Source organism: Solanum lycopersicum, chromosome 2, assembly GCF_036512215.1.
Source record: "Solanum lycopersicum chromosome 2, SLM_r2.1".
NCBI classification, from domain to species: Eukaryota; Viridiplantae; Streptophyta; class Magnoliopsida; order Solanales; family Solanaceae; genus Solanum; species Solanum lycopersicum.
Genome location: NC_090801.1, coordinates 56613370 through 56627969, shown reverse-complemented (window position 1 = coordinate 56627969; position 14600 = coordinate 56613370). Strand labels below are relative to the sequence as shown.

Below are 14600 nucleotides of genomic sequence, written 5' to 3'. Positions count from 1 at the left end.
TTCAGTTAAGCTGCCTATTTTTTTAAATATTTTTTCTTATGATATATGTGGGGTTTACGTTACATCTTGCCCAATTATTGATGAACAGACATATTTCTTTATATAAACTATATACTATAGTATAAATAGGAGTAACAAACATGACATTTTTTGGTCCAACGGCCATCTAGAAAAAGAGCAAGTGGCCCTTTATATGACAGCTAACTATGACTTAGAATGTGTGTTGTGGCCTATCTTATACATTGAGTATTGTAAATTCACGTGAACATAATAATTTTCTATTCAAAATATGTGTGCATGAGCATAAGAAATTCACCAAATTATATATTTAATTGTTATAAATTTATTGATCATTGTAAAACGTAAAATTATTTATAAGTTATAAATTTTAAATTTTAAATCTGTCGATATTCTATCTAACTCCTAATGATCCTCTAATTATGTTATGATTTGTCGTAACAAAGAAAAGAAAGGAAAGAGCGTGGCTGTTTTCATGTATAATTGACTGGCGGTTGGTTTTAGAATACGCATTTTATGTTTAGTTACTCTATTTTTCATACATAGAATTAGTAGATGTCCTTAATCCTATTCTATGTATTAATAACATCACCACCGATGTATCTGGTGAAGTTTCACAAGTGGTGTATGAATTTAGGGTGGAGTATTGTATGCAAATCTTTCACTATCTTTTGTGAATGTAGAGAAATTATTTTTAAAAGACTAACGATTTTTGTGCTGCAGAATCAAGTACAAAAAGAAAGAAAATAATAAAAAAAACGTAACAACTATTAAGAAAACATTGTAATAAATATAATGTGATAATCGAAACATAATAAATATTTTATTTTATATTAATGGGAATTAGTATTTTACTAAATGGTGTATTGGTTGGTGGAAAGATTTGATTGGGTTGACTAATTAGTCTCCAAGCAAACTGGTGTATCCGTTGAGGATTATATAATTTGTCAATCCAACTGCACAATGATTAGTACTTAATTAAAATATTGAAAGTTATTTTGTAAAGTAAAAAAAATTATCACTTTTTTTTCTTTTTACATTTCCACTCACTCGAGAAATATATTGAATTATACCATAAAATCAAAGTATATAATATATATGACTGATAGCTTTAGGTATCATCCTCTTATAAGAACAAAACACATTGAAAAACAGCAAATGGCAAGGGGATACAGTAGAAATTTCAACAGAATGAGAAAAATAACATTTGTTCAATAACATTATGATCTGCATTTGCCAGTATATAAAATATACTTGGTGGTATGCACTGATGAGTTGTTCCTTCTTTAATTACAAATTTAACTTTTAGTTTTGAATATGAAAAAAAATATCGATAAAAAACGTTATTTTCAAATGATTCTTACTTAGTGTGAGTTTGAATAAATTAATTTTAATGTCGAAATTAAAAAAAAAAAATCTTTGAAACATCTAAGCGCGTGATGCATACCTTGATCATGGATGCAATATTGTGATTTGTTAGCACTCTGTGAGAAGTTAATTGAGCTAGAGTAGTACACGTGACACATTTCATATTTTTGAAATTTTAACAGTTTAAAAGCTAGGGTATGATCATAGAATTACAAATATTTTTGGTAAATATTATTTGGGTGAAATTTTATTTTGTGTTTGACTATTTGAGAAATATATTTCACTTGTTTAGAAAAATATGATTTATACCCATAAATTTTAAAAACTATCAAAACTAATCATAAGTTTGTATAATATGATTTATACCCATAAATTTTATAAACTATCAAAACTAATCATAAGTTTGTATTACAAATTAATTTGATCTTCGTTACAACAAATAACAAGTAGTGTCATGCAATGTAGTATTTGGAGTGAGTAAAACAAGCATCATTCGATACATCGTGAAGTAAACAAAACACATGACTTTGCTCTGAACCGATTGTTCATCATTTTCGTCAATAACCATATTATCACCTTCATATTCACAGAATATTTCATCGCTATTTTGGTGTTCACGTAAAAAAATTTTGTAATACAACACAAACAATTACTATAGAGGGTGTTTTTGTAAAAGATAAAAATTTAGTGTAAAATTTCAAATTTTTTTTAAAAGCAAAATAATGAGGTTTGACACAAATACTAGAAAAAACTAGTATTTGAAAATTTAGGATATTTGCCAAAAATATTTGTTAAATAATGGGAAATTATATGAAAAAAATACTATTTGCCAATTTTTTTCCCAATATTACTTGAGAAATCTATAGCCAAATGGTACCTAAGTTCGACTGAAAATTTGCGCATAAAATCTTCAATTTTTTTGAAATAAATTTTCTATATTTATAAACTACTTAAAAAAAATATTATAAGTTATAATAATTAACATTTGAAAATATTTAACAATATATATACACGAAATTTATGATAAAAATAAATCTGTATGAAATGTTTCACAAACTTCATTAATTAGTTACTTTTGGTGGTAAAGTTAGTTATGCGAATTCAAGTAAAGCTTTAATATGTTAGATCTATTGCAATTTGTATGGAGCACTTACAATTACTATTTATCCGAATATTTATAAAAAGTTATACTCTTGAACAAATGATGCCATGTTTAGTGGCTTTTTATGATAGTTGTTTAATAAAAGGAAAATACTTAAAATTCTCCCTGAAATAGATTGTAAAATTTACTTTGGATAATTATTTATTCTCTAGTCTCTTTTAAATGAATTAAAATACATTCAAATCGCTAATATGACAAGTCAAAAAAATAAAGTGCCAAAATTTCAAAAATTAAACTAAAAAAGAATAAGTGGACTTCAATTATTTTCTTTTTGTCCAATGATCTTTTTTTCTTCATATTCTTCGTACTGTACCATACCATCCCCAACCTTTAGTACCACCAACCCCACCCCCACCTCTCATCCCTTCATCTTCCTCATACCCAATCTATCCCTCCGCCCTCGACCACCACTTGCACTACCTTTTCTTCTTCTTCGACCCCCCCCCCCCCCACCAAAAATGAAACCCCACTCTCACCCTCTTTATTTCTCTTCGAAATCCGGTGCTTCACACTTTTCTTTTCTTTTTTCTAAAACTTTTCATACTTTTTCTCCTTCTTCAAGATGCCCCATTCCACCCTAGTTTCCTTTATTTTTTATCAACAAATCCCAATAGTGTGATGAATAAGGAAAGAATATGATCAATTTGTTCAGGCTTCAAATTAAAATTAGTCTTTATGGTAAGGTTTAAATATAATGAACTTAAAACTCTTTGCAATGAAACTATATAAAATTTTCATCTCAACTTGAATTTTTAGTTGTTATTATTTATTTGTTTTAAATATGTCTTAAAAATTGAGTGTTTTTGTGAGAATGATTTTGAGATTTTGAATCTCTTTTAACTGATTTGTTTTTTTTTTTGAGATTATTTTTCTTATAGTCATGAATCAATTCTTATTTTTTGAGATATTTTTTACTTTATAAAATTGTGAGTAAATAAAAAAATTAAAAAAGAATTAAAAAAATTAAAATTTAAATATGCTTAATATGGCAATGACATGACATTAATATGGCGTTGACGCATCAATGACATGGCGTGTGTGGAATGTACTTACCAATGTAAGACTGGTATTATAATATTAGGATGTATTTTAATTCACTTGAAAAGAGATTAGGGAGATAATAATTACCCGTAAAATTAAAATGCTAAAGTAAGTTTGTCGCCAAGTTGGGTGAATTTTATTTATTTTCTCTTTAATAAATAATTTTATTTTAATTCCTTGATCTTTCGAAATCACGATTTAAGGATTACTTTTATTCAATTAAATTTTTCTGATTACCTTTAAAAATTAAGTTATTGCATGTTTTAGAGTGACGTTTAATATCTTGTCTTGTAATGCTAAACAAATTCTGAGTAAATATTAAACCGGAGTTTAACAATTGTCCTAGAGGGTAACTTCAAAGGGTAATAACTAGCATCGACAGTTTTTAAATTTTAATTTTAAACATAGAGACAAATCTAAATGATGATCTTAATAAAAAGATATTTGCGTAAATCATCTTTCGAGAGTCTCCTTAATGGGCTGATTTGAACATAACCCAACCTATTAACCCATTTCTCTAAAAGAAAAGCCCGAAAGAGCCCGCTCAAAAGGAAACTTACATAAATATATTATATTAAAAAAATATTTATCTCACTTTTAATTCAGTTTTAATATAATTTAATTACCGCTATAATACATATACAAATAATGTTTTATTGTTCACATATAATACAAGTTCAATTGATGAATAATATATTTATCACATATTTTAATACACTTATAATATAATGAGTCGATTTCCTATCAAATATGCATAATATATTTGAAAAAAATGGTTATAAATACATATATACTGCATTCATATTTCACTTTTAATACATTCCAAATTTAAAACAATATTGCTATAAATTATAATAAATAAAAAATATCATCAAAATCAATAATTAATTATTAAAATGTACCTATCAAAGTATTTTTCAACTTAAAATAACCCACAAATTGGGTGTGAAGTGAAAGCCCAAATCCCTTTTTCTCAAATTTTTGTTGTCATTTGCCTCTCAACCTGAAATTCTCACTCGCAATTCTCGTTTTTTTGCTGGCGGCCTCTCTTTTCTTCTCTGACTTTTATAAAAATATAAATGTATAAAATACGTTTATGTTTGTATAAAGTAAGAGAAAATTGTATTATATATATATATATATATTTTCGCTCGCCTCTCTCTCCATAGAATCTCACTCGCCATCCTTCCCGATCTCGCTTGCTACTTTCACTCGCATCTCTCACTTTATACAAGCACAAATGTATAAAACGTGTTTGTGTTTGTATAAAGCGAGAGAAAATTGTATATACAAATACAAATATATATATTTTCGTCCTATACACTTATAATTATACAAATGCAAATCTTTTCCTGCCCATTTTTCTTTTGTCTTTTTCTTTTTCTCGCTTTATACAAACATAAATTATACAATTGATTCTTTCATATATGTATATCGAAATGGATTATACAATTGATTCTTTTGTATATAGTATATATCAAAATATACATATTAATAGCCACAGTGGAGCGCAATTATACAAAATATAGTTATAATATACAAATATGATTTTTTTGTTTGCTAAACATTAAATTTAATCTTTATATTTATATAGTCTATGATGAAAATTAGCATAATGCTTTAAGGTTAAAAAATAATAATTCTTTTTGTTTCTATTTATATATCATACTTATTAAAAATAAATAATCGTTAATATTTGTTATTTTACAAAATTAATTCATCAGTGACATTATTTTTTTAATTTTTTCCTTGAAAGTTATTAACCTTAAGGGGTCGTTTGGTGTGAAGGATAACACCCAATAGTTTTGCAATTAAATTATAGTATCATTTAATTTAATTGGAAAGTCTGGAATAACTTATCATGGAATAAATAAATATTAGCGGGATAAGTTATTCCTCTTCTTGGATGGTATAATAATTACCGAAATAACTTATCCCAGATTAATATTACTAAATGACAAGTATATCTCTTTAAATCTTTTTTATACATCACTGTCACACACTTGGAAGGATAATTTGTAAACAAACAAGTGTTCATAAATTTTATGAAAAATATACTATTTTTAATACAATAAACTAAACACTTAAAATAAAATAATCTCTGTATAACTTATCCATCACAACTTATATTCAAACCAAACATTTCTAAAAGTATGACTTTGACCAAGGAAAACTCAATTATTAATTTATATATATTGATTAATTAATTAATAAAAAAAGTTAATTCACATTCATTTATTAAAAACTCGAATACTATTAAATAAAGGTACAATAATAAACTTACGTATCAAAGACATATATATAAAATAGAAAGGGTGAAAGTACTTTTAGACAAAGTATTAAGCTACTAATTAATTAATTACTAGTAATTAATTAATGTGAAAGATTGCCATAACCTGGTCGTCGTTAATCGCGTCCGACGTGTAAACTGACTCCCCTCACTGGCTTCCTCCAAAACTCTCTGCAAAACCCTAATCAGTTACTCTCCAAATTTTCCCGCTTCAATCACCCTCAACTCTCATACTTGCTCTTCACTTCCAATCTGATGCTCTTGCTTAGTTTTCATTTTTCACCTGAAAATGTTGCACTGTCTCTCCCTGCTTCTCCTTCTTCTGCTTCTGCCACTGAGTTCTCCTTTTCCGGCAACTGGCCCTCACATTGCCGATGTCAACATACTGTTGCCTCCCAAAATGACACATCCAGTTGAGTACAGGCTTCAGGGAAGTGATGGTTGCTTCAAATGGTATGTTTCTAATTCCGACTCTGTATGGGAGGTTCGAGTCAGTTTGCTTGCACCTAGACTAATTTATCCTGTCAAATGTAATAACCTAAGTATATATGAGAAAGAATTACTTAGCTTATCTGCTTATGCCTGGTCTCAGGTGGTTTCCGTTCAAACTACATGGACGGTTTTAGGCTACAACTTCATGTGCAAATTGCTCTTAATGTTGGTGTATTAGCTATAAGAGTGTAGGTGGTACGTTTGAAGGAACTTTGAGCTTAGTTTGGTATTAGCTGTGCGAGTATAGGTGATAGATTTCAGTGAGCTTTTGAGCTATGTAGGCTTTCTCTTAGCTCTGTTCTCTGTTTAGTTCTTGAAGTTTATGCTGGTGTTTTTGTTTGTTGCTGATTGTTTGTCTTGCCTTCTTTTGGGAACTGAGGTTTTGATACTGGGTGATCCATTTTTCTGAATAGGCTATTAATAGGAAGTTATTGGGGGTTTCAAGAGCCATGATATTATGATAAGTGAAGTTTGAATAGTTTATGATTACAAAGGATATCAATAGTAACATATATTGGTAAGTGTTTACTTTGTATTAAGGAACGGTATTAGATGCAAAATTATTCAGTCTTGAATAATGTTTTTTGCTTCTTTTTCATGCTCTATGTTTTATAGAACAAATCTCATGCCATTGGAAGTTTATTGAGCACTTTAAAGCCATGATTCATCACCTGATTTCTATTGACAACTGATACTCTGACCTCTTAAATTGTGAAAAGTTGATGCTGGTTAAGTAACTTTCTACTTCTTAGAAACTCTTCTTATGGATTTCTACTAATATTTTTTCGCTCTACTTTCTGTGTGTCTGCCTTTTGGATTTAGGACATGGGATCATCACGACATTTTAGCTGTGCTGCCTGAGTACAATGTGAGTAATCAATGCTCTACAAGTGCCCGCTTGAAGTCAATTGCCTCTTATAGTGGTCGAAAGGAGACTGCTGTCTATGCGACAGACGTACACACTGGAGCTGTTATCCGATGCAAAGTTTACATTGACATCTTCTCTAGGATCCAGATATTCCATAGTTCTATCAAGCTTGACCTTGATGGCCTGGCTACTCTACGTGTCCGTGCCTTTGATACTGAAGGTACTTCTCTACTTTGATAGTTTATGTTGATTAGTTTTAGTTATTACTCTAGTTTTTGGATAGACAACAAACAGTTGATTGCCTAAGAATAAAAGTGTGCAAGATTTCATAATTTAAATAGCATCCGAAAAAAGTAGGAGCCATTTTCTAGCTTAGTAGACTGTATATTTCTTTCAGCTTGTTCCTTAAAGCCATCATTTGAAAGTGCACTTGTACTGTGCAATTCCCTTCCCAAACGCGTAACAGTCCTTGATTGCTAGTTTTTACCCTACTTTTTTGATAACCTTAGATATTTCTGGAAATAGTGTCTCAGACTCTTTAGCTGAAAATGACTTTTTGCTACTTTAGGCTGGGATCTTCTTCAGTTCATGTGTTTTACAAGTGACTGATCCCCATATTTATACTGGAACCATATCCTCAACCAAAAATATGGTTTTTATCTGATTTTTTTTGTGTGGTTTCACTTTGTTCCTCAGAAAAGTAACTCATATTCTTCCCTGTTCTAAAGAGGTTTTTGAAACTGGTATTTTTCATATTCTTCCCTGTTTCAAAGAGGCTTGTTTCTTATTGTTTGATGTGTTCCTATTTCCTATATTCTAATGTGTCCTGATTATATCCTATAAAGTAGAAGTACAAAAGAAAAACTAATATTACAGAATTTAGTATATATTGTACATTTTCATAATAAAATTGATCTTGTATATGATCTATATGAAAAAAAGTACATAATTCTTTCTGTATCATAAGAAATGAAAATCCACCTCTAAATCTTATTCATCTTGACATTCACTTAAAATTCTTTAGGATTAAAGAGTATCATCCTTTTTCCTTCTTTTATCTGGTGGGCAGATTAGCCAAACATAAAAACATGGGTTTGAAACAGTCTTACAGACTTATCTAGTACTGTAAAGCAACTAAATGCTCATAGAAGTATCCTGTAGGTAATAAATGTAAAGTTTTCTCCCAATTTTTTTATGTGATGCATGTTAAATAACAACCATATCTTATTCCCCATAAATATCCATACATGCATTATTACCATTTTATTTCATTTTTTAGTGGTAATAGTTCCGTTTGTTTGATATGTATTTGCTGATTTTTCAGAGAATGTTTTCTCGTCTTTGGTGGGCATACAATTCATGTGGGACCTAATGCCTGAAACTGATGGATTGCCTCATCACCTGAACCATATCCTTTTGAAGGACTCTCCATTGAGTGATTGTGGTGGATTATGTGGTGACCTAGATATCCAAACAAAACTTGAAAATAGTGGTGTGTTTTCTGATCTTTATGTTGTAAAGGGGACAGAAATTGGCCATGAAATAGTGTCTGTTCATTTGGCTGAACCATCAGTTAAATATATGGAAGATAAAATTGTCCTAACCGTGGCAGAAGCTATATCGCTGGAGCCTCCTTCACCGGTTTGTGTCCTTATTGGTGCGGTTGTGCATTATAGTCTTAAAGTTATCCACGGGAATATGCCATATCTTGTAACCTTGCCTTCTGCTTTTTACCGATGGTCTGTTTCAAACTCCTCAGTTGCTCAGGTAGATAGGATGGTGGGTACTGCTAAGGCTTTGAACTTGGGAATAACAACAGTAACTGTTGAAGATACTAGGGTGGTTGGTCATACACAAGTGTCTTCTTTCTATGTTGTCCTCCCAGATTCCTTATCATTGTATATATTACCTCTATCTCTTTCTGGTGATCATATAGAAGGAACTGAACCAATATCCTCTGTGGCGCGCTGGTATGTAGTTTCTGGTCGGGAATATCTCATTCAAGTAATGGTTTTCTCGAAAGGAACATGGGCACAACAAGAAGTTTACCTTACGGAAAATGATGATGTTAAGTTGCATGATGACCCATCAGAAATCTGGAGTATAGTTCCCTCATCCAATCACGTCGGGGAGAAGGGGATATCCAGAATCCTAAAAGCTCTCTCATATGGTCTGGGAAAACTGACAGCAACTCTTACATATAGCACTGGGCATGAAGAAACAAAGGAAGTTCTCAAGGTTGTTCAAGAAGTTATGGTTTGTGACCAGGTGAAGTTCGGCATGGAGGGTGCCTCCGGCAGTATTACTCTTCCTTGGGCACCTGGTGTTTATCAGGAGTTGGAGCTAAAGGTTACTGGGGGTTGTGCAATGGTGTCTGCTGACTACAAATGGTTCTCTTCGGACATGGCTATTGTGTCGGTATCTACTTTTGGAATTATTCAGGCGAAAAGGCCTGGAAAAGTTACTATAAAGGCAGTCTCGGTTTTTGATTCTCTAAATTATGATGAGATAGCTGTTGAAGTGAGTTTGCCTTCTTCAATGATAGTACTGCCTAATTTGCCGGTGGAGACTCCTGTAGGTTCATATCTTCGAGCTGCTGTGACATTGAAAACAGTGGATGGTGATTTATTCTACAAATGTGATGCTTTTACCCCGTCCATCAAGTGGAAAACTGGAAATGACGCTTTCATTGTTGTGGATGCTGGTGAGACCTTCATTCCTGAAAAGCAAGAAAGTCTTCCAATTGGTTCTGAGAAATATGTCCCTGCATGTGCATGGACCTATGTCTATGCTGCTAATTCCGGTCAGACGATGCTACATGCAACATTGTCAAAAGAATTTCAACAGTATGATCACTCGACCAGTGGTTCTGTTGTACTGCAAGCAACCTCGCGTATTGCAGCATTCGTACCTCTCATTTTGCACCCTGCAAGTGATGGAAATCAGTTTGGTGGTTATTGGTTCAATTTGGTACAGGCTGAAGCTGATAATCGCTTAGAAAATATGGAGCATCTATATCTTACCCCTGGCACATCTTTTGAAGTGATGCTTCGTGGTGGACCTACTCGATGGGATCAGGGAGTTGAATATGTTGAATCCGTGGAAAGTTTGGATGAACATAATCTTAGGGTTCAAGATGGGGCTATAGTTAATCAAGAATTTACCAGCTATGGGAGCACATACAGAATCGAGTGTCAAGATTTTGGAATCTTTAGGCTTCATTTCATACGTGGGAATTTAATTGGAGAGGGGCATCCTCTGCCTGCTGTATCTGAAGTCCAATTGTCACTCACATGTGGTTTCCCATCATCTATAGCATTAATAGCTGATGAAACTGTTAATTCTGTTGAAGTGATCCAGTCTGCAGCTCAGGCTGACCGTGGCAGTGGAATGATTCGTACTTCCCCAGTCACAATAGCAAATGGGCGGACAGTTAGACTATCAGCTGTTGGCATTAGCGAGACTGCAATAGCTTTTGGAAATTCATCTTCTCTTCATTTGAAGTGGGAGCTTAAAGATTGTGATGATCTGGCATTTTGGGATGATATCCACAATTTAGCAATGCTATCGACTTGGGAAAAATACTTGGTCTTGACAAATGCAACTGGACTCTGTGTTGTACGAGCAACAGTTACTGGATCAATTGATTCTGTTAGCCATCGTCACACTCTTAAACATTTTCCAGGCTCTGAACATGATCTTACAGATGCTATACGTTTGCAACTTGTTTCATCCCTAAGGGTCTATCCGGAATTTAGCTTGTTGTATCTCAATCATGATGCAAAATTGAACCTGTCAATTACTGGAGGAAGTTGCTTCATTGATGCTGCAGTAAATGATACTCAAGTTGTGGAAATAATTCAGCCTGCTCCCGGTTTACAGTGTGTACAACTATTACTGGCTCCTAAAAGTTTGGGAATTGCACTTGTGACTGTTCGAGATGTGGGGCTTGCTCCACCTGTTTCTGCTTTCTCTGTGGTTCAAGTTGCAGATATGGAATGGATTAAGATTACATCTGGAGAAGAATTGAGTATCATGGAAGGGAGTTCACTATCCATTGATTTTCTTGCTGGAGTAAGTGATGGAAATACTTTTGATCCTTCACAGTATGTTTACATGAATATTCGTGTTCACATTGAGGATCATATAATTGAACTCGTCAATGAAGATGATTTTTCCTGTTGTGATGATGGATATGTGAATGTGCCTAACTTCAGAATACGGGCAACACGCCTTGGGATTACCACACTGTATGTCAGTGCTAGACAGCATACTGGACATGAGATACTGAGCCAGCCAATTAAGGTAGAAGTCTATGCACCACCTAGAATCGATCCTAGTGATATTTTCCTTGTACCAGGGGCTTCTTACATGCTTACTGTGAGGGGAGGCCCAAAAACTAGTGCGTACATTGAGTTTGTCAGTATGGATAATGAGGTCGCAAAGGTCCACACAACCACAGGACTAGTTTCTGCAACATCACCTGGAAACACCACCATAGTTGCCAAGATGTACAGGAATGGAGATATCTTTACTTGTCAGGCATATGGTGAAGTTAAAGTAGGTGTTCCTTCTTCAGCAATGTTAAATGTTCAAAGCGAGCAGCTAGCTGTTGGCCATCAAATACCAATAATTCCCTCCCTGTCCGAGGGGAATTTATTTTCATTTTATGAACTTTGCAGAAATTATCAGTGGATTATAAATGATGATGAGGTGTTGAGTTTCCAAGCAGCAGACAGCTTACACGTTGGAAATCATGGAATGCACATGTCCAGGGAGAAAGGCAATGGACTGACAGGATATGTGGGTGACAATGACCTTGGTTTTATTCAAGTATTGCATGGAAGATCTGCAGGGCAGACGGATGTTACAGTTTCTTTCTCCTGTGATTTTGTTGCTTACAAATCTTTTTCAGAGTCAAGATCATATACTGCATCTATTTCCTTGTCAGTAGTGTCTGAGCTTCCACTTGCTCTGGGATCACCAATTACTTGGATTCTCCCTCCACATTATACCACGTCTGCTCTTTTGCCTTCAGCTTCTAGAACTTTCAGTAAAGGGGATCCAAGTATAGGTAAGGTTACTTATTCTATATTAGGAGACTGTAGAAGAAAGGCCGAATTGGAGGAAGATGATCCTATACTCATTGATGGGAGCAGAATAAGAACAAAAGAGAGTGGCAATCTTGCATGTATTCAAGCAAAAGATAGGTCAAATGGAAGAGTTGAGGTGGCCTCTTGTGTGAAGGTTGCTGAAGTGACTCAAATACGTTTCACTGCAGAAAAGTTGCTGGTTCACACGTTAGCAATTGGTGCTGAAATTGATGTTCCAATCAAATATTATGATGTGCTTGGAAATCCTTTCCTTGAGGCTCATGATGTTATTCCGTTTGGAGTTGAAACTAACTACCATGATGTCATCTCTGTCGAGGATGCAGTTGATGGCACTGGAAATGTCCATCTCAAAGCAATAAGTTATGGTAGAGCTCTTGTGCGAGTAGGTTTTGCCAATGAACCAAAGAACTCTGATTATATGGTGATTCTTGTTGGTGCTCATTTGCATCCTCAGAACCCAACTCTTCACCTAGGAAGTGGTCTTAACTTCAGCATAGAAGGTCTAAGTGATCAAGTATCTGGTCAGTGGTTTACTAGTAATGCAAGCATTGTATCTGTGGACCAGCAATCTGGACATGCCAAGGCAATAGGGGAAGGTTCTGTACAAATTATCTTTGAGTGTTCGAATATGAAACTGCAAACTACAGTTACGGTGTCACAGCCAGAGATGATGTCTGTTGATGCTCCAAGAGAAATCCTGACAAATGTGCCACTTCCTGCAAATGGATATAGCTTTCTTGTAAAACTCAATGATGCTTATCGCCACAAGTATAAATCTGCTAAAAACAGGGCAATTTTCTTGTTTGATTGCCTGGTTGATCCACCTTATGTTGGTTATGTGAAGCCGTGGGTTGATCTTGATACGGGTAATTCATATTGCCTTTTCTTCCCTTACTCTCCTGAAAGTTTGGTACTTGCCACTCCAAAGTCAGGAGGCATTAAACAGGATTTAGCTGTTACTATTAAGGCATCACTGATCGGAGAGCAGAATATCTCAGGATCTGCATCAGCACTTTTTGTTGGAGGTTTCATCATTCCGGGAACGGAAGGAGATTCATTGCAGTTAAATCTAACCCCACAATTTAACAGGAGTGTCCTCACTGTTGTAGGAAACACAGATGTGAGTATCTACTGGCATGATCGGGAACGACTAGCTGTCAGACCCATACATGGAGAAGATTCTCAAGGAAGAAGCCGTGCACAGTATGAGATCAAAATTCGCAGAGCAGAGAAGTTTAAAGACAAACTGATTTTTACACTCCCAGCAACTGGTCAGATCACGGAAGTTAATGTTAACTATGAACCTGAAGAGAGAAGAGCAACAATTATTAACCTTAATTTATGGGCTACTGCAGCTGCTTGTTTCATCTTGCTTATAGTCACAGCCACTGTATTCATTTCTTACTTGGATCAACCTGTGAGATCCCGACCATCTGCTCCTCCTGGCACACCAAGTGTAGCTGCACCTGTAACTCCTGAGCGAAGCAGTCCTGCTGGAGTAAGCGAACATTCACCTCGGACACCTCAACCTTTCTTGGATTATGTTAGGAGGACAATTGATGAAACTCCATACTACAGACAAGACTTTAGGAGGAGGGCTAACCCTCAGAACACTTACTAGCATATTGTGGGGCCAATTCACCTCTTCCCTACTCCCCCTTTTGCCTTTGCTAGATATGCCAAATGGTTTCTCAGGTAATTGCCAAAGGTCTTGAATCTGGCTGCAAACTTTACAATGATAGTGTTGTAGTTTTGTTGGTGTAATTTTGTGTAGAGTATTGCAAGCTGTGTGTCATTGGATACTTTCTAGAGAAGCAGCCTCATCTGCCAAAAAATTCTTATGTCCTGCTTTCTGCTGGAAAAGGCAATACAACAGCACTTTCTACAGTACAACTTGCCTATGCACAAACTAGAAAACATCTCTCTGATGAAGCAGTTGAGATTGTGCTCATCATATTTGGTAAAATCAGGTTTGAATGTGAAGAGAATTTTTAAATAGCTGCACTGTCTAATTATTTTGATTATAGCACTATGAGTCTATGACTATTAGGCTCGAGGGTTTCTACACCATCTATTTCTTTTTACAGATACTTTTGTAATTGGAAGGAAGTAAAACAATACTGTAAAACTACAACAAAGTATGCGAACTTTATTTTAACCTAAATGTATGTACAGTTGCAAAATTCCGTAGTAGTGTAAACTTTTTTTTATCTTTCCTGTCTCTGCATTGGAGTTCGACTAAGTTCG

At 34.1% G+C, this 14600-nt stretch overlaps 1 protein-coding gene across 1 annotated transcript; it reads left to right on the top strand.

The window, feature by feature from the left end:
- The first annotated feature begins 5982 nt into the window (after positions 1-5982).
- LOC101260108 (nuclear pore complex protein GP210) lies at positions 5983-14536 on the top strand. Its single transcript, XM_004233821.5, has 3 exons — positions 5983-6332; positions 7194-7459; positions 8564-14536. The coding sequence occupies exons 1-3, from the start codon at positions 6169-6171 to the stop codon at positions 13972-13974; spliced, it is 5841 nt and encodes a 1946-aa protein (XP_004233869.1). The 5' UTR covers positions 5983-6168; the 3' UTR covers positions 13975-14536.
- Positions 14537-14600: the final 64 nt, after the last annotated feature.

Bases quoted from the DNA above. Each gene is read 5' to 3' on its own strand.
- LOC101260108 (XM_004233821.5), top strand. From the start codon at position 6,169: ATGTTGCACTGTCTCTCCCTGCTTCTCCTTCTTCTGCTTCTGCCACTG. The intron at 6,333-7,193 runs GTATGTTTCTAA...TTTTGGATTTAG, and splicing joins AGTGATGGTTGCTTCAAATG to GACATGGGATCATCACGACA. The intron at 7,460-8,563 runs GTACTTCTCTAC...CTGATTTTTCAG, and splicing joins CCGTGCCTTTGATACTGAAG to AGAATGTTTTCTCGTCTTTG.